A 22,762-nucleotide genomic window follows, 5' to 3' on the forward strand; every position below is an offset into this window, starting at 1 on the left:
GAGGCTAGCTAGCTCTTGGGATTGAGGCTAAGCCAATTAATATTTTTGTTTCTTAGCTTCCTCACTTGCAAAAGAAGAGGAATGGATTAGATGGCCTCCATTTCTAAATTGATTATCCCATGATGGAAATTTGACATTTTTTTACCCTCTTTCCTTCAAAGACAGTAAAGAAATTAAATTTTGACAATGTACTTAGAAAAAAAATACAATAAATCAGCTTTAAGGACCAATATATTGCTCATCTCCTTTAGCTTTGTTTAGTCATTTTTTCGGTCATTTCAAACTTTTCATAACCCCATTTGGAGTTTTCTTGGCAGATGCTGGAGTGGTTTGTTATTTCTTTCTCCAGTTGATTTTACAGAATAGGAAACTGAGGTAAGCAGAGTGAAGTGATATGCTCAGCATCACAAAGCCAATGTCTGAGGCCAAATTTGAACTCAAGAAGATTTGTCTTCCTGACTTCAGCCTTGGCACTCTATCCATTAAAATGTAATTGAGAATTATTTAACAAAACAACTAAGCATAGATAATGTTAATAGGTGGTTTTATAAGTCAGCTGGCAGGGATCCTCATGTATAACTTAGCAGTCCCCATTTTTATTTGAGTGTGACATCACTGCTCTAGACCACCTGAATGCTATGGATTTTTGGACTTTGACATCCATTCTGCAATTGAACCTTAAACACTATCATGCCTTTCTATTTGCAGGACATTCCTATAAAGACTAACTTTCTCAATTAGAATGGGAGCTCTGTGAACGCTGGGACTATATGATTTATTATTTGTTTATTTATTATTATTATTATTTGTAGCCCTAGGACTTTGCAAACTGTTTGGGATATATTGAATGCATTTTTTTTACATTTGCTCATGAATCAAGGGTAAGATACTTCCCATGGTCTATTACTGCACTATGATCTGATGAATAACTAAGAAATCATCCAGTTCTTTATAAGTCTCAATTCAACTTCAGCCTTTACTAATAGCCTACAGTAAAAAAAAAAAATCTTGCATCACAAGGGTCATAATCAGAAACAAATCACTGTAGATTCTGCTTTGCTAAAATGTTACAACTACTACATACCTTAGATAATCAGAGGAGATAAGAATGTTCATCACTTCTTTGATTCTGGAGCTAAACATATAAGGCAATAAGAATATATCTTGGGGCTGGTAAAATGTTTCCTTAAAGAAAGCTTAGAGGGCAGCTGGGTGGCTCAGTGAATTGAGAGTCAGTCCTAGAGTCGGGAGGTCCTGGATTCAGACACTTCTTAACGGGGTCACCCTGGACAAGTCACTTAACTCCCCATTGCCCAGTCCTTACAGCTCTTCTGCCTTAGAACCAACATAGAACATTGATTCTAAGATGGAAGGTTGGAATAATTTTTAAAAAAGCATAATTGGAAAAAATATAAAAGAAACTCCCAGGAGAAGGGATATTTAAATCCCAGCTCTAATAGTTACTGTATAACCCCAGCCAATTAAAAACAAAACAAATTTAGGGGCCTCAGATTCCTCTTCTGCAAAGAGGGGTTAATAATGCATGTGTTAACAACCTTACAATCAGGTTTGAGGAAGATGTCTGTAAACCTTAAATGCTTCATGCCACCCAAGGACACTGTAAGGTTCAAATGAGAAATTGTATGTAAAGTACTTCACAAGTATACAAGTGCTACTTAAACATCAACTGATTGAAGTGTACCAGGCATACACAATACTGGGGGAGAGAGAAAAAAGGAAAATTGTCACCACTTTCATCAAAGAGCTAGCATTCTACAGGTGAGAAATATCTCCTATATGGATAAAGCAATACAGAATATATCTAAACCTCTTGAAATGGGAGTTTCAAAGTCCAATAATGAGGAAGGCACACATGAGGGGAAGGATCTGTGCAACACAGCAATAATGTGATTAATGAAGTTTTGAGGACTTGTGCTTTTGGTTTTTGGGGAGACTTTGGTGGAGAATGAGCAAATAAATCCTTACCTTCTGTCTTATAATCTATTCTTAGTATCAGTTCCAAGGTAGAAGAATAGTACGGTCTAGGCAATTGGGGTTAAGTGACTTGGCCAGGGTCACCCAAGCTAGGAAGTGTCTGAAGCCAGATTTGATCCCAGGATCTTCCATTTCTAGGTCTGGATCTCAATCCCACCTAAGCTGCCCCATGAGTAGGTATATTTTCAAGGAATGATATCAAAGTGACATCCTGAAGAGTAAAGCTGTCTCTCTCTATTGGAATCCTTGTTGAGAGGTGTTGCTGATCAATTTCCCTCTAAAATTCTGAGGATATCAGTGAAGGGTTTAAATCCCCCCCCCCCCAATCTCCACCTATGCCTATAGACAGCAAGCTCCAACATTCTTTATTCTTGGAGTATTTATAAATCCTGACTTAATCTGCCTTTGAAAACATCTCACCCTTGACACATCCACCATAAATATTAAATATTAACTAAATTTTAACTGCATGTAGGGAGCTTTATAAGGAAGTCAGAGACCAGCATGCTATACACAGGATTAAATGAACAGAGGCTGAAACCATTAACATGAAGATTTTGCCAAAAAAGTGAATTATGGTGAATAATTCTTTTAAAAATCCACAAAAGGTAGAACTAATTTAGATTGCCCCCTCTCCCATTTGCTGTAGCCTAAAGCTTAGGCTAATACAAGTTAGACCACTATTTTTCCTTTCTGGAATAACACCAGGTGCTAAGTCCTCAGCATTCTCTTTCCTTGGTCCCTTCAAGATAGAATTGAGGATATAGGATACACCCAGATGGAACTGAAATAGGTGAGATCAGACCTGATCTCTGACTGTCACCTTCCTAGGATGGGAGGGAATCAGAAGAGTCTTTTTCTTTTACGTTCTCCCCTAAATCCCCAAAGCTTTGACAGACATTTTGACCTGATGTCTACAGATAGAAAAAAATAAGGGGTTGGGGAGGGAGAGCACTAGAGGAGTATAGAAGAGGAATCTGAACTGGTTTCTTTCTCTCTCTTTTTTTTAACCCTTACTTTCTGTCTTAGAATCAATACTGTGTATTGGTTCTAAGACTAGGCAATGGGGATTAAGTGACTAGCCCAGGATCACACAGCTAGGAAGTATCTGAGGCCATATTTGAAACCAGGCCCTCTTGTCTCCAGGCTTGGCTCTTAATCCACTGAAGCACTTAGCTGTGCCCTTAACTGGTTTCTTTTAGGAAGGGGAATTTGAAAATTTAAAAGATTCTGAGGTACCATCTTACACCTATTAGATTGGCCAATAGGACAGTAAAGGAAAGCGAACAATGTTGGAGGGGTTGTGGATGAATGGTTGGTGGAGCTCTGAAATGATCCAAACATTCTGGAGATCAGCTTGGAACTATACCCAAAGGGCCATAAAACTTGCATACCCTTTGGTCCTGTGATATCACTACTGAGTCTGTATATCAAAGAGATTATAAAAAGGGAGAAAGGACCTCTTTGTAAAAAATACACATAGCAGCTTTTTTTGTGATGGCAAAGAATTGGAAATTGAGGGGATATTCATTAATTGGGGAGCAGTTGAACAAGCTGTGGTATATGTGGGTGATGGAATACTACTGTACTATAAGAAATAACGAACAGGATGATTTCAGAAAGAGCTGACCAGATCTACATGAACTGATGCAGAGTGAACTAAGTAGAACTAGAACATTGTATACAGTAATAGCAACACTGTACAATGATCAACTATAAAAGATTTGGCTACTCAGCAAAACAAAGATCCTGGACAATTGAGGGACTTCTGGCAAAGAATGCTCTCCACCTCCAGAGAAAGAACTGTTGGGGTCAGATGCAGATCAAAGCATATTATCTTTCAAGTAAGTTTATTTATGGTTTTATTTTGAGGTTTTAGTTTTATATACACATTCTCTTACACCAATGACCAATATGGAATTATGTTTTGCATGATAATACATGTATAACCCAGATCAAATTGCTTATGGGGACAGAGATGATTTGGATCTTACAATTTTAGAAAACCTATGCTAAAATTATTATATGTAATTGGGAAAATAAAATATTTTGAATAAAAAATAGTGGCATTTAAGCTAAGTTTTGAGAAGAATTTTAGAACTTCAAGAGGGAGAGGTGAAGAGGGTATATATTCTAGGAACAGGGGAGAAGAGGGAAATACATAGAGAGCAGATGATTTGTCTTGCATATGGGCTATAAGCAAGTCTCTTGGAATGGAAAAGTATATGGTGGGGTTTGGGGGTGAAATTAAAATTAGTCTAGAAATATATACTGGAGTGAAATTGTGTCAGTTAATACGTGTATGTTATTATATTGCACCTGAATTCATAGGACTGAACTAAAAGGAATTTTAGACATCATGCAGATCTAATCGTTTTACATTAAGGAAACTGAGGCCACAGGAGGGGAAATCACTTGGACAAAGAAACCTAGCTCATAAGTAAGTTTAGATCTCCAACAGTGGCTGTCTGGACATCTTACTATTTCTTTACTTCTCTCTATGCTCCCTTTCTACTCATTCCTTTAGCTGATTAAAAGTAGGGGGACATTCCTATTTGTTCCTGCTTACAGGGGAGACCCAGCACCTCACCCAGTGTCTTGTACATAACAGGTACATAACGAACATTTATAAAATTGAATTGGAAATGTTCTATTTACTGGGGATACAAATACATTCATACACTCAAGTAAAGCCACTGATAGCTCAGTCCAAACAGCTAAACATTCTATTGCTTTTTGTTGTTTCCAGAAAATCCCATCCAGGCCCTGTATTCATCAGAACTCCTCATGTGGCTTACTGCCAAAATTTCCTGCCAATGGCAAAATAATATGGAGACCAGTCTCCGGCCCCAGAAATCTCCATACTTATTTTCTTCAGAATTAGGCATGTAGCAGTAAATACTCAGCATCAGAAAATTTTCAAAAAGTATTTGCACTGGGAAGGTGGTAAATGTCTATATTCTCTGAGAAGTAAGATTTTCTCCTTTAATTAACATGATTTACTTTCCTATTTGTATTTTCCTGGACTAATGATTAGAAAAATCAAGACTCTGCAGTTGTATTTTATTAAGAACAAATTTTATAAAATTAGTTTTCCCGTATAACTTCAAGGAAAACATTAAAAGAAGGGTCATGCTCAAAATAGCTTTTTTTTTAGCACTAGGCAAAGAATCCTCTTTGGTTCTCACAGTTTGCCTGTAATACTCAAGGGTTTTGAACTAATAAAAATCTCTCCTTTTTGGCTCTCAAACAACCAAAAAACAAAAACATTGTTTGGGGTTTCAGTCAACATTTATTTTAAGATTTTTATTTTTGATGGAATTGAAAGTAGTGCTCTTGTTTGAGGCTAGGGAGTCTTAATTCTGTTGATTTGGCTTGTTAAATTGTAAAATTTTATGAAAAGCTACAAGGAAGAGCTGTTTCAAGTGGAAAATTCAAAGATTCCAAGTTTCCAAACCAATATAGAAAAACCTATGTTTTTCTTAGTTAAGCAGAGACAGGCAGTTAATAAAGTAGTTGCTAGAGTTCACATCCTAACTTTCCCTTTAAACTGGCTTTAGAGAAGATTCCTCCTATCTTATCCTCATATAGACTGTATTGCTCTACTGATGGAAGTAGGATAGTTTGTTTCCAACATTCATATCAGAGTTATATTTTGGATAAAAGAAACAAATCTGGAGAAAGCAATTAGGCATATGCTTTGTAAGAGTAACAACCAGCACCACCACCACCAATACACACACACACACACACACACACACACACACACACAGAGCCCAGAAAGATTCAAATTTTATCTGTTTTACATAACAAAGAACTTCAGTACTAACCACCCAATTACCACTTATTCTACAGTGAAAAATATTAACATTTGTATCCCCCAACATGTTCTACCATCATGGCTAAGATATAATAATTCGATGGCCAAATTGACATATCTCAGGGATTTATTTGGCCTCTGAGTTTACTATAATTAAAGGGTTTTCTCTTTCATGTCATGGCACTCTCATTATCAGAGGCTTACTATTTTTTCTCCTCCCTTACAGTTCTTGATTAGACTGCTAGTCTAGTCAGAATTACCTTCCTGAAAAGTCTGAAGCACTATGTACATAATTTTAGAATCTTGGACTTTAGAATCTTTTAATGTTGGCAACCCTATAAGGGTTATAAACTGGAAGACATTCCAGGATTCACTGAATTGAACAAAGTCTCTCTCTCTCTCTCTCTCTCTCTCTCTCTCTCAACTTATATTTTCATAGGCATAAGGAAATCTGGATGGGGAAACACCTTCTACTGGTTCGGACTGACAATTTGTCTGTAATTTATAGTCTTAGAGTGCCTTGGGCTACTGGCTCATCATGCATGATCAGCTCATTCACATAATCCAGGGGGCTTGAATTTCAGTCTTCCTGTCAGCAAGCCTGACCCAAACCCCTCAACTATTAGTATCTTCCTTCTCAAACTACCCTGTGTTTATTTTTACTTATCCTGTATATATGCATGTATAAAGGCCTCGATGGAAGACAGAATTTGAGCTGGTTCTCAAAGGCAGGGGAATCTAAGGAATGGCAATAAGAAGAATGAGTATTCCTGGCATGGGGTCATCTATGTCCAGAGCTGATCTATTAGGAAACCATGCCCTGTTATGAAAAGATTTTAATCCCCAGCCACAATGTCATATACAATGTGATATTTTTGACTTTGAATATCAATTCTTTGTGAATTGTCTTATGCCTAAGATATATTATCCATGCCTCCCCCTGTATACTTTTTCCATTTCTACTGACAGAATACCTACATAGCAATTAAAAAAAAGATCTAGGATTATATATATATATATATATATATATATATATATATGTTATAAATAACACCTTGGGTTCCTAGTGAGAAAGGGTTTTAGGGAATCACAATCCAACCTCCTAGCCAGTAACAATGTCTCAAATATATGTGATTTCTGGGTTTATAAAATGTGTACTAAACATCATCTTTGTTTATTTTGTTAAATATTGTATATAGTACATATTTGACACTGGAGTTCTGCTCTGTAAAGCAACACAGAATAAGTATAATTTATTCTTTCCTGACCACATTTATTATTAATCCACTATGTGCTATTTAGTGGAGATATAATGAGGGGTGTATGGGGTGTTCACAGAGGGGTAGTATCTCTGGTATGGAGGGCTTGTCATGCCCTCTTAGGGCAGCTCTCCAACCTCTGACCCTCACCTGACACCCAGCTCTCACTTGGCTCCCAGTAGCTGCTAGCATTCGGCAGCGGCCTCACCCCGGGCAACAGCTTCGACAGTCCGGCTAGACCTTGTGAGGGTAACAATCGGGTCATGGACCCCTGGTGAACCAGGGCTTTGCTCACCCAGCATGTGAAGACTGCTTCAGCAGAACAGACGGAAGAAACCAATAAGAAGGTTCAACGGCTGAGATGGTGAAGCAGCAAAGCACTGTGGAGTACTTAGGGCGTGTTGGAGCACAAAGGACAACACGGCCCTTCAATGCAGCTGAGGAAGTCTCCAGGTGTAACAATTTTTCGTGCCACTGGACCCAGGCTTCCAATGCAGAGAGAGTGGGACTGTCTCTGTGCATCGACTTTTCCACTTAAATCTCCTTCTGCACACTCATCTATACACCATAGATGAAAATGCACAAAGACAATCGTCATCCTTGGTTACCGAGACTACTACTACTACTACTAAATATAATGAATGAAATAATGTTTACTGGACAGAAACTAATATACAAATGTAAGAGCCAAGGCTATACACATATATCTACATATGCATATATACAGAAAAAATAAATACAAAGTAGTTTGTGAAGAAAGATATTAGCAGTTGAGGAGATCAGGAGATGTTGAGGAGGAGATGTTGTACTTGAATTGACTCCTGAAGGAAGAGAGGAATTCTGTGAACCAAAGGAGAGGGAAGGGAGTATATTCCAGGCATGAGAGACAGCCCAGATCAAAATTAGTCAGCAAGCATTTAGTGAGCATGGCAGCTGGATGGTGCAGTGGATAGAGTGCTGAGCCTGGAGTGAGGAAGATAAGTTTTTCTGATTTCAAATCTGGCTTCAGACACTTATTAGCTGAATGACACTAAAGTCTCTCATTCAATACAAATGCAAGGGAATAGATGGAGTACTGTGTGAGGATGCTGGGGAATATGAATCTAAACACTTATTGCTGAATGAATAGTATATGAATATTTAAACCCTGCTAAGTCATTTCTTTAAACATGCCCTTCTTATACTGGGTTCATTCCTCAATATATCCTTCTAACCTCACCTTTTATCAAGCTTTCTTTTTTATAACAAAGAAAAACACTCAAGAAAACCACCCAACCCATTGATCATGTATCCCAGTCCACCATAGTCATCTGACCTTTCAAATCAATATTTGTCACCATGTTCATTATAAATCATCTCTTCCCCAGGCTAGATATCCCTTGTAAATCATTCCCAATGATATGTGGTTTCCTCACCATTTTGGCCACCACTCCAATATCTTTGCCAAGAAAACCCTAAATGGGGTCATGAAGAATTGGACATGAAGGAAAATGATTAAGTAATGACAAAATAATCACTCTGGAACAGAAATATAAAACTCATTCTGCTCACAAACCAGATCAAAATCTGGTAAATGTTCAACAAAAATAAATAAAATAAAATACAATGTAGATAATTTTAGTTTGTAGTATTCTAAGTTAATATGCAGCTTGCAGAAATTCAGTTTCTATCTGAGTTTGATACCATTGCTCCAGTTTGCCAATGTGCCTTTTAATTTGAATCACATGGAACTAAATATGTCAGATATGATCTGACCAGAATAGGATAGAATGGGACTATTAGTTCATTTTTTTCCTTAGAAAGTATACTTCTATTAATGCGGTCCAATTTTGCATTATTTCTTTTGGATGGCCACATAATGCTACTGACTCATGTTTAACTTGAACTACCATTGATCCATGTCTCCCCAATCCAGTATTTCCAAAGCTGTTTATTTTTGTTTGCTTGTTTGTTTTAACCAAGTATAGGGTCTTGCAATTAGTCATGTTAAAGTTTATCTAATAAATGACCTCCTATCCTTTTAATCCCCTTAATATATTCTATATCTTAATTCTGTCATTCAAAATACATTATTCCTCCTCACCTTCTTAAATGCACAAATTTATGAAGATATATAACTTTTATGTCTGGAACCTGGCAATTGATTAAAAATTTTGACCAGGACAGGGCAGAATCAGAGCCTCTTCTGGAGTAGAGATTTGATGGCATACATCCGGGGGGGGGGGGAGGGGGGAAACTTCTGTATGCATGTGCCTAGGTTGAGCTATCATAGCAAAACTTAATAAATGAAACAAATAATGAAAATTCCAATTTACCCTGTTTTTTATAGCCAAGATAACAAGAACATATCAAGGGAATGATAGAGTAACATATTTAGATTTCCAGAAAGCATTTTACAAAGTCTCTCACGTAAAACTTCTAGATAACATAGAGATGGGCAAAATAATACTATGATCTTGTTGATTCAAGACTTGCTATATACTCAAAGAATAGCCATTTGGTTCAAGGTCAAAATGGAGGGAGTTCTTTAGGGCAGTGTTCTAGGGATCTATCTATGGTGCTGTGAGATTCAACATTTTTATAAAAACTTAAGTGATAAAAAAATCAATTTCACAAGTAGATTGAAATTTGTCTAACATCATCTGGGTCTTTTAGTGGACTATAGGCTCCAGTTGAGTCAATAACATTAACAATTACAGCACTCAAAATGCTATATTATTCAATATTAAAAAAGGGATATTTTCTAGAGTAATGGAAGTGCTAGTCCCATAGTACTCTGTCCTGCTCAGATATCTGGAGCACTATGTTCAGTTGTAAGGATCCCATTTTATGAATAAGAGAAATAACCTCAAGTAAACATAGAAGAGGACAACCAGGATAGTGATAGGACTGAGAGGCCATTAAAAAAGACAAACACAAAAACACCTGAAATACTAGAGCTGCCTCACCTGGCTAAGAGAACACTTAGGGAAGATATGAGATCGGTTCAAGGGTATGTTAAAAATTACCTTGCAGAAGATGGGCTAGACTTATTCTGTTTAGCCACAGGGACCAAAGTTAGGAGCAATGAGTAAAACCTACAGAAGCAAGTTTCAGCTCAGGCCAAGAAAAAACCTGTAACATTTAGAGTTTTCCAAGAGTAAAATGGGATTCCACTGGGGAGGCTCTATTAGAGTTGGTGGGTTCTCCCTAACAAGAGGTCTCTGAATATAGTAGATGATCATTTATTGGGGAAATTGTGAAGAGAATTCTAGACTTGGAATAGGTTGTTAGATGGCTCTCTTCAAGGGTTTAGATCCTGTTATTATCAATATTTCTTGAACAGATGAGTTATTCATTCCCCAATGGATAAGTGATCAATAGATATAAACATTCCACTCAAGGAGGAAGAACACTTTGTCAATAATCATTCAAAAATTGCTCCAACTCTGATAGTCATAGAAATACAAATTCAAATAATTGGAGTACTATCTTGAAAGGTAGTAAACTATAAATAGAGTTCAATGTTGGTAGGACTGTGGGAAAATAGGCAACCACTACACTGTTAGTACAATGAAATGACAAAACCTTTTTGGCAAGCAATTACTAATATACAATAAATATTACAAAATGCATTATATCCTTTAATTTAGTAATCCCATTGCTAGAACATGTTATTAAAAGGAAAAATAAGGCCTTGTTATATAAATTTTTATAGTAACTTTGCTTTCAATAGCAAAAAATGAGAAAGAATTTATATTTCTAATTTTTAAGGAACCTGAATAAACTGTAGTATATCAATATAATCAAATAATACCATAAAAGGACAAAGTTGAAAAACACATAAAAATGTGATTTATATAAAATAAGGTAGGGTAAGAGAAAGTAGAGGCAGAATAACATTCATAACTATGACTTTACAAACAAGGACAATAAAAACTTAAGTAGCATTTAAAAGAGATTGAAAGGGAATGGAGAGAAAATGATTTTTTTAAAAGTATAGACAAGTTCATTTTCTTAGCAAAATGTGAATATGTAAATCTGGAATTCTTAACCTGTTACATATAAACTTGAAGTACCAAACAATAAACTTGAGTAGCTGTCTTTCTACATAATTGGCTTTCCTTTGTCATCCTGTGTATTTTGTTTATGGATTCCCAAGCATAACTCTGAGAAGGGGGCATAGTTTTCACACCACTGACAAAGGGGTTCATGACTCACAAACATTTAGATCTACAGTAGTTTTCCATTTGATAATAATTTTATTCCTCATTTTGTACATTTTAAAAAGATAATTACTATTTATATTTTTAAGACAGATATCCAGGAGAAAAGAAACTACCAAAGGAAAAAGTTAAATGTTTTCAGTCTCAGAGATTTAAATGATATGTCCTGGATCTCACATGCAATAATATATATGTCAGAATCTGCAGCGCTATACTTCCTCTCACAAGGGAGGGTTATCTCACAAGGGATATGCATGGCAATGAAATTCCTAGAAGTTATGAGTCTAGCTTGTCTAGCTATGTAGGAAACCCTTGAAAGCATTTTTAATGAGAAACTTGGGAATTTCTAATTTCTTTAGCCATTTCAGTTGTGTTTGACTCTTCATGACCCCATTTAGGATTTTCTTGGCAACAATATTGGAGTGGCTTGCCATTTCCTTCTCTAGCTAATTTTTTTAATTAAAAAAATATTTTACAGATGAAGAACTGAGGTAAACAGGGTTAAATGACTTATTCAGTACCGTACAGCTAGTACGTTTCTGAGGTCAGATTTTAATTCATGAAGATGAGTTCTCCTGATTTCAGGCCCAGTACTCTATGCATTGTGCCATGTAGCTGCCTCAAATTGGGAATAGCAAATTCCAATTTTCCTCTTCCTAATTCATGTCAAATATGCTTCACACAGAAACAATAAAAGGAATAGACCATCTCTATAGGTTACTTGAGATCTAATCTGAGAACTCTAAATTTATAGCTTTCTCGAAATCTTCATTCCCACCTCTGCCCCCAACCCTTCCACTTCAAAACTAAAGTAAAAACAAACAAACTAAACCAACCAACAAAACCTTTTACTTTCATTAGCAGGAAAAAAAAGTTCCAGTTGAAGGACTTTGGGCAGGATTTAGAAAATATGACAAATAGCTTGCCCCGAGTTCATCTTTTTTAAAACACTGAATTTAGTGACAAGAAAATTCTGGCCACTCTTCAGCAGAATGCTACTGAATGATTCCATTTGGGTTTGGTAGGCAGACTTGGAATTACACTTTTCAATGTGGTTGTAGCTGAGTTACTAGTAGAAGATTAGTTTAAAAGATCTTTTTCAACTATTTGGTAACTTCCATAAACTCTACCTCAAACGATTAAAAACAAACAAAAAAATTGGACCTAGAAAGTTTCAAGAGAGAAAGAAATTTTTGAAAGAACTTCCACAGGGGCTAAGATATCTATAGAATTTATTAGGGAAGAATACATGGACTGCGTGGCAGCTGTGAGGGAATCATTGAGACTCATACCATATAGATTTTGTCTCATTAGCAATATTGTGGAGCTTCCTTTAATCCATTCAAGTGCAAATCAGTCGGAGAAGAGGTAGAGGTAGAAGTAATCCAGGGCTTGGGTCTCATAAGGACAGGATAAGCAGCAGAGAGGAGAAAAATGATAGAGAGCTGGGCAGGTAAGGCTGAGATTGAGTGGGGAGGAAAGTGAAATCAGAGCTCGAGGGAAATAATAGCTTCAAAGAACTAAAGGGTGAGGAATTGGAGATTTAAGTAAAAAAAGAAGGGTGAGTCAGTTAGAAAGGAAAAAAAAACTTTAGAAAGTCTTCTCAAATTCTGTATTTATGCTCTTCATTTTATGGGCGAGGAAACCAAGGCTTGGAGACTACATAAATTGCTCAAATTGCACAACCAATATGTGTCAAAGGTAGGTCTTAGGCTTAAGTCTACCATACACCAAGATCCATACTCTAGACATGAATGCATGCTACCCATCAATTTTTAGGATCACAGATCCATTAATATAGAAATGGAAGTTATTTTAGAGGCTATCAAGTCTAAACTCCGTTTTATAGATGAGTAAAGAGAACTCTGAGAGTCTGTTCAAGGTCACACAAGTAATGAATGTCAGAAGTGGGTTTGAACATGAATCCTGGGCCCCTAAATTCAATATTTTCCAGAACATAATGCTGCAGCAGAATACAGAAAAAGATTCAAATTTGGCCTCAGCCGGAAAAAGCTAAAATTAATGAATTTACAGGGACTGGAAATTAACACAACTGAAATGAAAATAAATTACTTGGGTATTCCCTGTTGCCACACTTCAGGCTGCACTTTTTAATACGATGACTCATGCAATTACTGTTTAACTCATCTGCTGACGTGAGTGGCCTTTCTTGAATTAAGAGCATATGGTTTCTTAAATAATGAAGAAAAAGTAACTCCACCAAAATTATCAGATAAAAAAAACCATTCTGGTACATCATCATTTCTAACAGGTTAAAGGTTTAAGTTATCTGGAGCTGTGAACTGATATGACTTTAGACTACAATTTGAGAAGTAATTGATAAATGAAATATTACTGATTCTAATATAGCTAGGTGCTATAGTATATAGAGCACTTGGCTACAGTCAGAAAGATCTGAGTTCAAATTTAGCCACTAGTGCAACCCTGAACAAATCACAACCAATTTGCCTTAGTTTCCTTATCTGCAAAATGGGGATAATGATAGCATCTATCTCCTAGGACCATTGTGAGGACCAGTTGAGAAAATAATTATAAAGTACTTAGCACAGTGCCTGGAACATACTGGCATTATTAGTTCCCAGTTTATATTATTATTATTATATATTATTATATATTGTAAACTGGGAACTAATTTTTAGGTGTGCTTCCCTCAAGCATATGACCCTTGTCTCACAATTTTTCACTTGAGGACAAAAAATACCGTCTTAATTCTGCTTGATGCCTGGTGCAGGGAAGATGTTTAATGATCACAACACATTTATCCAGTAGAAGTTTCTCCAGAATAATTCTGGCAACTTCCATTTAGCTTCTTGAGAATATGCATATGAAATCACAGGTTAGTTTTTTACTCAGCAAATGATCTGAATGTAGGTGACAAAAGGCACAAATGGATTGCATCTATTTATGAATATTCCCAGGATACCCATATCTGATAAGGCTATGCAGACCATTTTATAATTACTGTGTTGTAGGGTCATAACAGTGAATTGAAACTACCTCTGCTAATCACAGTGACTCACTGATTGGCCCCAAACCAACCAAACCAAAAACAAACACCATAACTCATTATAACTAGGAAACAGTTTTTTAATGTATATATTAATATTTAAAGAAGGCTTGTTATATGGAGGAGATTTTCTTTCTTCCAGGACAAGTTCTTAAGAAGTAAAGTCATCCCATTCTCCCTTTCTTCTACATAAACAACTAAAATGAGGAATCCATTTCTAATAGTTCCAGGAATCCAAGCTTACTATTTAACAGTTAACCAAACTACTACAGTACCATTAGCAAGGTTTAGATAAGAAATTTTTCAGAGTTCAAATAAGCTATTGATTCACCAAATTGCTAACAAATCAGAAACATAATTACTAAAGTTGAGTGGTAAAGTCTATAGCTAAATCATTAGCAATGAAGAGGTATAAGAACTTAGCCATGAATTTCAAATAATATCCTCTTTTGGGGGCATTATAAAATATAAGTACTATAAAAAAGGTTCATTAATGAACAGAAATGTTTCTATTGTAGTTTTGCCTCTATATTAGCAGAGTTTATTAAACATAGGAAACCAATTAAAAACTTGAGGAACCGTAATTCACAATGTTTTGACAATCTCAAAAATATTACTAAAACCCTTAAAAAAGTTAATTTCCATATTTTATTTGCATCCAGGATATGGATTAGTGGATAATTATTCATGCTAAAATTTAAACATATAGAAATGTGAACTTTTTCATAATTCTGGAAATTGGGGGCATTGTAATATAGATTCTATCACATTTTAATATATTTTTGGTTTTAAAATAGTCCTTAGAGAATGTTCATGCTGACAATTTACTAATTTGGGGTATATATGTTAAAGAAAATTATCTGAATGAATATAGCATTTCCAATTCAGTTATCTGGCAAAGAGAGAAGTATGTTTTATTTTTGAAAAAAAAATTTCTCGGGGACCCTAACAGCACACTGTTAAACATATCACTGAAAGATGAAAAAGATTTCTTAACAGTTCTAATCCAATACAGTTGACATGAATTGAGAAAACTTCCAATCTACAAATACAATTTCAATACTAACCAAAGAGATTTCTAATTAAGAAACTTGTTTGAAATTTACATCTTAACCAGGTTACCAAACACGTCCACACGAGCAGCAGATCTAAAAATATGCTATTTGTTTAATAAGTTTTTTAAACCCATCAATCCTACAGGGTCAACTTAAAAACAAAACAAAAATCTTACAACTTGAAGTCAACTAACTTTTAAGCATGAGATCATGAGCACAAAGCTGTGTTGCTTACCGCTTCTGAATCCTCATGGCCATAAAGGTACATGCTCTCAGACTCCTTATGTGAGTTTTCCTGTTTGTCCACAAAGAAGTGCCCCCAAGGGAGACTAAACTGTGATATTTTAGCGAAGTCCTCTCCACAGCTGGAATCCAGAGCAATGTGTTTCCAAGCTTGCAATGCTTTTAAAAGATATTCTCAGACACAAAAAGATACAAACTGTTGCTGCCAACAGTCAAGGAAATGATGGTCTAAGTTGCTGAGTGAGTCTCCCATAATCAAACCACCACCACTTCAGTCCTTTCGGGGTGTTTTATTAATCCATTACTAGAAGTAAAATTATAAATCGAGAGCAAAGGCTAGTCTGGGGGTAGCGGGCACTCATTCAAGGTTCTGCTAGATGAGTTAATCACATGTTGCCAACCTACAAGCTGATTGGCTTTTAGGGAAAGGAAGAAAATATTCTAGTAACCTAAGTGATGTTGACAAAATTCAATGATGAAAAATCATTTCCTCTTTCTTTCCGTGCATGGCAGCATATTTTCTGTATGAACTTAAAAGGAGTTTGGGGAAATGTGATGCTATTCAAAAAATCAATAAAAATTAAATAGTCTGATAATTTGCAAAGGAAAGAAACAAAGGCTCTTTAAAAAATCCCTTCTGCTAATTTCTTACTGGATTATTATTTTTTAACACAAATGCTTTTTGCATATTTCCTTCTCTCTCAGTATTTGTTTCATGCTGGGAAGAAGGTATGTGGGAAGTTTGGCAAAGATACCAGTTAATGGGGGCTGATAACCACAATGTTTTAATGAAGAACAATGTAACTCTTGTCATCTCCCAGGTACAGTACAATAAAAATATCACACCTCAGCTGTCTCAACATTACGATTCAGGAAAAAGAATTCAGAACAATATTTCATTTTTCTACCGTCAGTACAAAAGAACAAATTTGTCAAATGCTTCTGCCATACATGACCATGTTAAGGGACTAAAAGTTATTAAGTCATTTCTCATGAACTTCCTAACAATTAGAGCTGTCAAGAGATGGAATGGGCAGCCGCTTAGGACATTTCCCATTACTGTGGGCCTTCATGGAGAGGCTGGAGGAAAATCTTTTGAGCTATCAGAAAGGATCTGTGATGCTGGTATCAGTTGGACTAGATGACCTATGTGGTTCTTGAGGTTTTAATCAGACTATGGAGAGACTTAAGAGATGGAGGGGAGGAGATGGTAAGATGGCTTTTAAGTGGGTGCTATATTTCAGATTCATGATTTCTGCTCAATCTTCCTCCCAGTCTTTCAGGTTTTTAAACTCTGCATTATCTTTGCATGCTCATTTTCCCTTATATTAAGTTGATAAGCATTTGTAAGTATTTACTATGTACCAGGAATGGTGCTAAGTGTTGATGATTCACATGAAGGGAAAAACAATCTCTTCCTTCAAGAAACTCACAATCTAATGAGGGATACAACATGTATATAACTAAGTAAAAACAAGATACATGCCGAATAAATTGGAGATAATTTCCGAAGGGAGGTGCTATCATCTAGAGGGAATGGGAAAGGCTTCTCACATAAAGTAGGATGTTCTTTGAGACTTGAAGGAAGCCAGGAAGCTGGGAGGTAGATACAAGGAAGAAGAATTCCAGGCATGGTGGACAGTCAAGGAAAATGCGCAGAGTCAAGAGACAGTGTTTGCCATGTATGCCATGAAATACAGCAAGGAGGTCAGTGTCACATTTATTTATATGGAAGGGGGATATATTTAAGAAGACTGGAAAGTTAGGAAGAGGTCAGTTAAAAAGTATTTCGTAACAGCCAAAGAGGAGATTTGATATTTGATCTGAAAGCAATTAGGAGCCAATATAGTTTATTGGATAGGAAGGGACATGATTAGACTTGTGCTTTAGAGAGATAAATTTGACACAAGACAGTATCAACAAGGCTATTTTAGTAGTACAGGTGTGAGGTGATAAGGTCCTACACCAGAGTGGGGGCAAAGCCAAAAGAGACAAGAGGGACTTTGTGAAATATGTTTCAAATGTAAAATCAACAAGATTTACCAATGTTTGAATAGGCAAGTAAGGCAGAACGAGGAGTCCAGGATGATTCCTAAGTTGCCACCATGTTGGGGCTAGCAGGATGATGGTGCTCCCAACAGTAATAGACAAATTAGGAAGAGGTGAAGGTTTTTTGGGAAAGAGAATTAGTTCTGAACACATTGAATTAAAATGTCTATGAGAAATTCTAGTTTGTGATATCTAATAGGAAGTTGAATATATGAGATTGGAGATCAGGAGAGAGGTGAAGTCTGGATAAATCTAAGAATCACTGAATTCATGATTGCTGATGAGATCACTAGCTGAAATAGCATCAAGGAAGAAAAAAATAGAAGATAAATTAAGATAGGCCTTTGGGGAATAGTCTTAGGTAAGAGACATGCCTGGATGAAGATTCAGCTTTGGAGCCTAAGAAGGGCTCTAGGATAGATAATGAACAGTGATCTAGAGAGAAGAAAGTATCAAAGAGAATAAAGTTTAGACTGCAGAGAGGTTCAAGAAGATTGAAGGTTTGGATGACAATTAAGAAATCAGTGTTAATTTTGGAAAGAAGAGTTTCATTTGAGTGACTTCAGAATTCAGAATTGAGAAAGTTAAGAAGAGGCAGTGGGGAGGGGAGGGAAGCCAGGTGGCTCAGTAGATAAACAGCCAGATCTGAAGATGGTTCTGGATTTGGTCCTGGGTTCAAAAATCTGTCCTTGGATACTTCCTAGCTGTATGACCCTAGGAAGGCCACTTACTCCTCTTTGTCTCAGTTTCCTCAGGTATCAAATGAGCTAGAGAAGCAAATGGCAAATCGCTCCAGTATCTTTGCTAGGAAAACCCCAAATGGGGTCATGAAGTTGGACACAAATGAAAAAAACAAAACAAAACAAAACAAACTGAAAACAACACCTGAACCAGCAACATGGAAAATAGTGAAAATTTATGGGTTACTTGTGCTTGTAGTGAATGCCAGAATTATTTTTGTAAACAATCATCAAATTACCAGAAGATGATATGCTTGGGCAACATTTTATACACAGACATAGCATATCCTATTAGTTTTATATGTGAGGAGCTTGTGATACTCCTTTTTCCCTCTGTGACACTATTTTTTGAGCACCTATGTTAGGGGACAGAAAAGGTCTGAGGCTTCTTAGTACCATGCTTCACTCAGTCATTCAGGGCTTTCTCACTTCATCCCCAGTGATCACTATGCCACTTAGTTGTCTTTTTATAATCTTAACTCTCCAGATCCACAAGAGATTGTCTCCTGGCTTTCTGAAGGGGAAACTACCCTAGACTATGTGAAATATATGCCATTCCTACATACAATGGGTCTGTTGACAAGCAAAATATTGAGTTGGGTTGCAATAGTTTAGAATGAGCTAGCAAAAGAATGTCAAGCTAGACAAAGAGGGAAATCCAGTTGAAGTACTTAATTTGTCTCTGGACTATATATGTTTTTATATTAACCTGGCTCTATCTTTGTTTTTTTCCCCTAACTTTTCAACTGGGGGGCAACTCAAGTCCATTCATCATAGAACAAAAATAAATTATTTCACTCATTAAAAATGGCCCCTATGTTGTGCCATTTAATTCAGATGTCAAGGAGGCAAGACAAATGAATCACCAAAAATTAAATTTTGTTCATTGTGATTTTAGGGTTCATTGTTTTCTACTGCATTCTAATTCTTTAAAACTGACTCCATTTGTGATAGATCAGCTAAAACACTGGTATTAGAGTCAGAAAGACCTGGGTTCAAATCCTATCTTAGACACTTACTAGCAGTATAACCCTGAGCAAGTCTCTTAGCCTTGTTGGACCTCAGTTTTCTCATGTAAAATGGGTGAATTCAGTTAGAAATAATTCAAAGGGCCTGTCTAGTTCAAAATCTATTATATGATGAACTTATCTTTCTTCAAAACCTGATTTTTCCAGAATTTCTCTCTCTGTTAATGGAATCATTGTGGTTCTAGTAACCAATTTCCTTCATGTTAAAGTCATCTTTGACTCCTCCAACAATGTAACTATTAACTAAGACTTGTTGATCCTGCTCCTGAATTAACCCTCAAATCTACCCTTACCATTTCATTCTCTCTCCCACCATCCTAATTCTCAAGTTTTAATTCCTCTTAGCTCTATCCAGGGCTCTCTTCTTTTTTCTGTCTATACTATTTTACTTAGAGATCTCATCAGCTTCCACAGTTTCAATTATCTCTATTGAAATGACTCTCAGATCTATTTGTCTATCTCTTAACTCTTTCCCAACATCCAGTCTTACATCTGGAACTGCCTATTTGAACTGGATGTCCTATAGACATTTTAAACACATTATGTCTAAAACTGAGTTCATTGTCTCTTTCCCCAAACCCTCCATGCTTCCAACCTTCTTTATTAGTAACCTTATCCTCTGTATCACCCAGCCTTGCAACCTAGATTTCATTCTCAGTTCATTTTCTGTCACTGCATTCAATCTGGTGCCAGATCCTTTTGTGATAACATCTTTGTAATATCTACTGAATACATCCCCTTCTCTCATCTGACTGTTGGGACAAGTCCTTGTCACTTTATGGTTAGACTATTTCAATATCCAATCAGTTGGTCTCTCTGCCTGAAGTGTCTCCAAAATCCAGTCTGCTCATTAGGGTATTCAATTGATCTTTCTAAAGCTCAGGTCTGATCCTATTCAATGAACTCTAATGGGGCTTGATGGCTTCTGGGATCAAATCTGATATCTTCTGACTTTCAAAATCCTTCATAGCCTGGCCATTTTCCAGTCTTCTTACATCTTGTTCCCATATTCTCTACCATCTCATGAAACAGACGTCCTTATGTGGTTCCTTCCATACAATATTCCATTTTTTCCTCCATGGAATTTTCTCCCTCTGGCTGCCTTCAATTCTCAGCTAAAATTCCCACCTTCTTCAAGATTCCTTTTCCAGTGCTCCTTAATCTCATTGCCTTCTTTCAGAGACTATTCTTAATTTATTCCTCAATTACCTTGTGCCCACATGGTTATTGCATGGTGTCCCCTCCCTCCTCCACCCCTGCCATTAGACTGTGAGCTCCTTGAGCATAGGGATCTTTTGTTTCTTTGAATACTAAGTGCTTAGATGGTTGTTGCCCTTCATACTCAAAGAGGACCAAAACGACATTGCTGGTGATATCTTTTGATTCACATACAAATTAGAATTTAGTGAGGCAGAGTTGCACAAAGTTGTCAATCTCAATCTCCTCCGGAGTCATTAAAATCCAGTGACAAAATAAAAGTCAAGATGGCTAGTGGTAGCTCAGGGTGTGGTGGATGACTGTGACTTTTTGGATCTTTAACCAAGCTCTAAGTGCTCCATAACATCTGTTTCCATCACCTTCATGGCTGTTGAAACAGATTGTTCTCATCCACCCATTCTGCTGGAGGGTTGGAGGGAAGTCTTCGTTTGCTTGGGGTACACATCCCCCCTAATTCCCCAATGGGCTTGAGGCCTGATGGTTACCCTCAAACTAGTTTAGCCTGTCTTCTGAGAGAGTTTACTAGGGTTTGGATGCCAAGCATGCTACAGTTTCTTGGAGTCACAGGTGAGAACTAGGTGGCAGGTAGACACCAAAGAAGGAAAGCAGCTTAGTATAGTGCACAGTACATCGAAGGTCCTTAATAATGATTATATTTGTCTAACAAGTCTCCGACATCTTTTCAATACATCCTGTGTGGCAGATAAACCTTCATAACACAATATTCGGGTCATGTCATTTTCTAGGTATTTGAGGACAACTACAATATGACCCCTACCTTTGTAGGTTTATTTTATACTAATCAATCTCATATATTATATCTTTCAGTCCAACTAGACTACTTGCTGTCATCTGAATAAGTGTCATGCTTTCCTGTTCCTTAGCTTCTATTCCTTCCTGTGTTTGGAATAACTTTGCCTCCTCACTGCCTCCTGATCTCTCATTCCTTTTATAAGGCATGGCTCAAATTCAGCTTCTTTTATGAAGCCTTTTCTAATTTTGCATTTTATTTATCTTATATAGGTCCTGTCACTCCTACTACATTGTAAGATCCTTGAGGTTAGAACCTTTTGGTTTTAATCTTTGTATCTTCCAGTCAAAAAAAAAAATCGCCAAAGATGGCAAAGAGGTCCAGTAGATAGAGTGCTGGGATCTAGAATCAGGAAGACTCAACTACCTGAGTTAAAATATAGTCTTAGACACTAACTAGCTGTGTAACTCTGTCTCAATTTTCTTATCTGTAAAATGAGCTGGATAAGGAAATGGCAAACCACTCCATTATCTTTGCCTAGAAAACCCCAAACTGTTTATGAAGAATGGGGCATGACTGAAATGACTAAACAACACCATCCAGTATCTTGGGTAAAGAAAACACTTTGCTAACATCTGATGAATGATAAAATAGCATAGTTTTACCAGAGTATTTAACTAACCTCCAACCATTCTTGAGAAATAGGCACTTACTGAATTTTGGACCTTTCCCCCACAATTTTACTCATCAGTGTAAACCTTTGCAACTATTTGTTATTACTAATGGCTATCAGAAGCAATTAAAAAACAGGACATTTATTCTCTGATCATGCCTATGGAGATTTATTGCTTATACTAGAAATAACTTTGTGCACAATCTTTCATCATAACGCCCCTAGGAAAATAAACAGAAAATCCATGGACATCATTGTCAAAGTTAATAGACTAAACAGACATTACTTAATAAACATAAAGCCAGAAACTTCAATATAATAGCATGGGAATCTTTTCTTTTTTCTTCCCAAGAAATAAAGATGGCAGTCAAAGCCCAAATGCACAAGTCATCTTCAGATTAACATGAAATGTCAGCAGGTTAAATACTTGGAAGGATTGCTTGTTACAGTTCTTGGGATAGAGTAGCTTTTTATCTTTTTCAATTTTGTTTTGATTTTGCTTCTTAAAACCAAACATTAATATCTTTCCTTTTAATTCACTATTTCCTTTGGACTAAATCATCATAAGTAAAATAACTAAAAAGAAAGATGCTAACATACTTATCTTTTAAAAAAAAACTTATTTTCTGTTTTAGAATTCATACTAAGTATTGATTACAAGATAGAAGAGTGGTAAGCATCAGGCAATTGGGGTTAAG

The 22,762-nt window shown here is 36.4% G+C and overlaps 1 protein-coding gene across 9 annotated transcripts in view; it reads right to left on the reverse strand.

The window, feature by feature from the left end:
* CACNB2 (calcium voltage-gated channel auxiliary subunit beta 2) overlaps positions 1–22,762 on the reverse strand; it is a 413,180-nt gene that overhangs the window by 149,910 nt on the left and 240,508 nt on the right. Inside the window, exon 1 of one of the 9 annotated variants that reach the window (XM_007504909.3) lies at positions 15,598–16,171. The exons of the other annotated variants lie outside the window; for them this stretch is intronic. Within the exon in view, the coding sequence (XP_007504971.1) occupies positions 15,598–15,630 (33 nt within the window). The 5' untranslated portion in view covers positions 15,631–16,171. Of the gene's footprint in view, positions 1–15,597; positions 16,172–22,762 lie in introns of those variants that run through there. 9 annotated transcript variants of the gene reach the window in all.

The sequence above is a fragment of the Monodelphis domestica genome, chromosome 5 (genome assembly GCF_027887165.1).
Source record: "Monodelphis domestica isolate mMonDom1 chromosome 5, mMonDom1.pri, whole genome shotgun sequence".
Classification (NCBI taxonomy): domain Eukaryota; kingdom Metazoa; phylum Chordata; class Mammalia; order Didelphimorphia; family Didelphidae; genus Monodelphis; species Monodelphis domestica.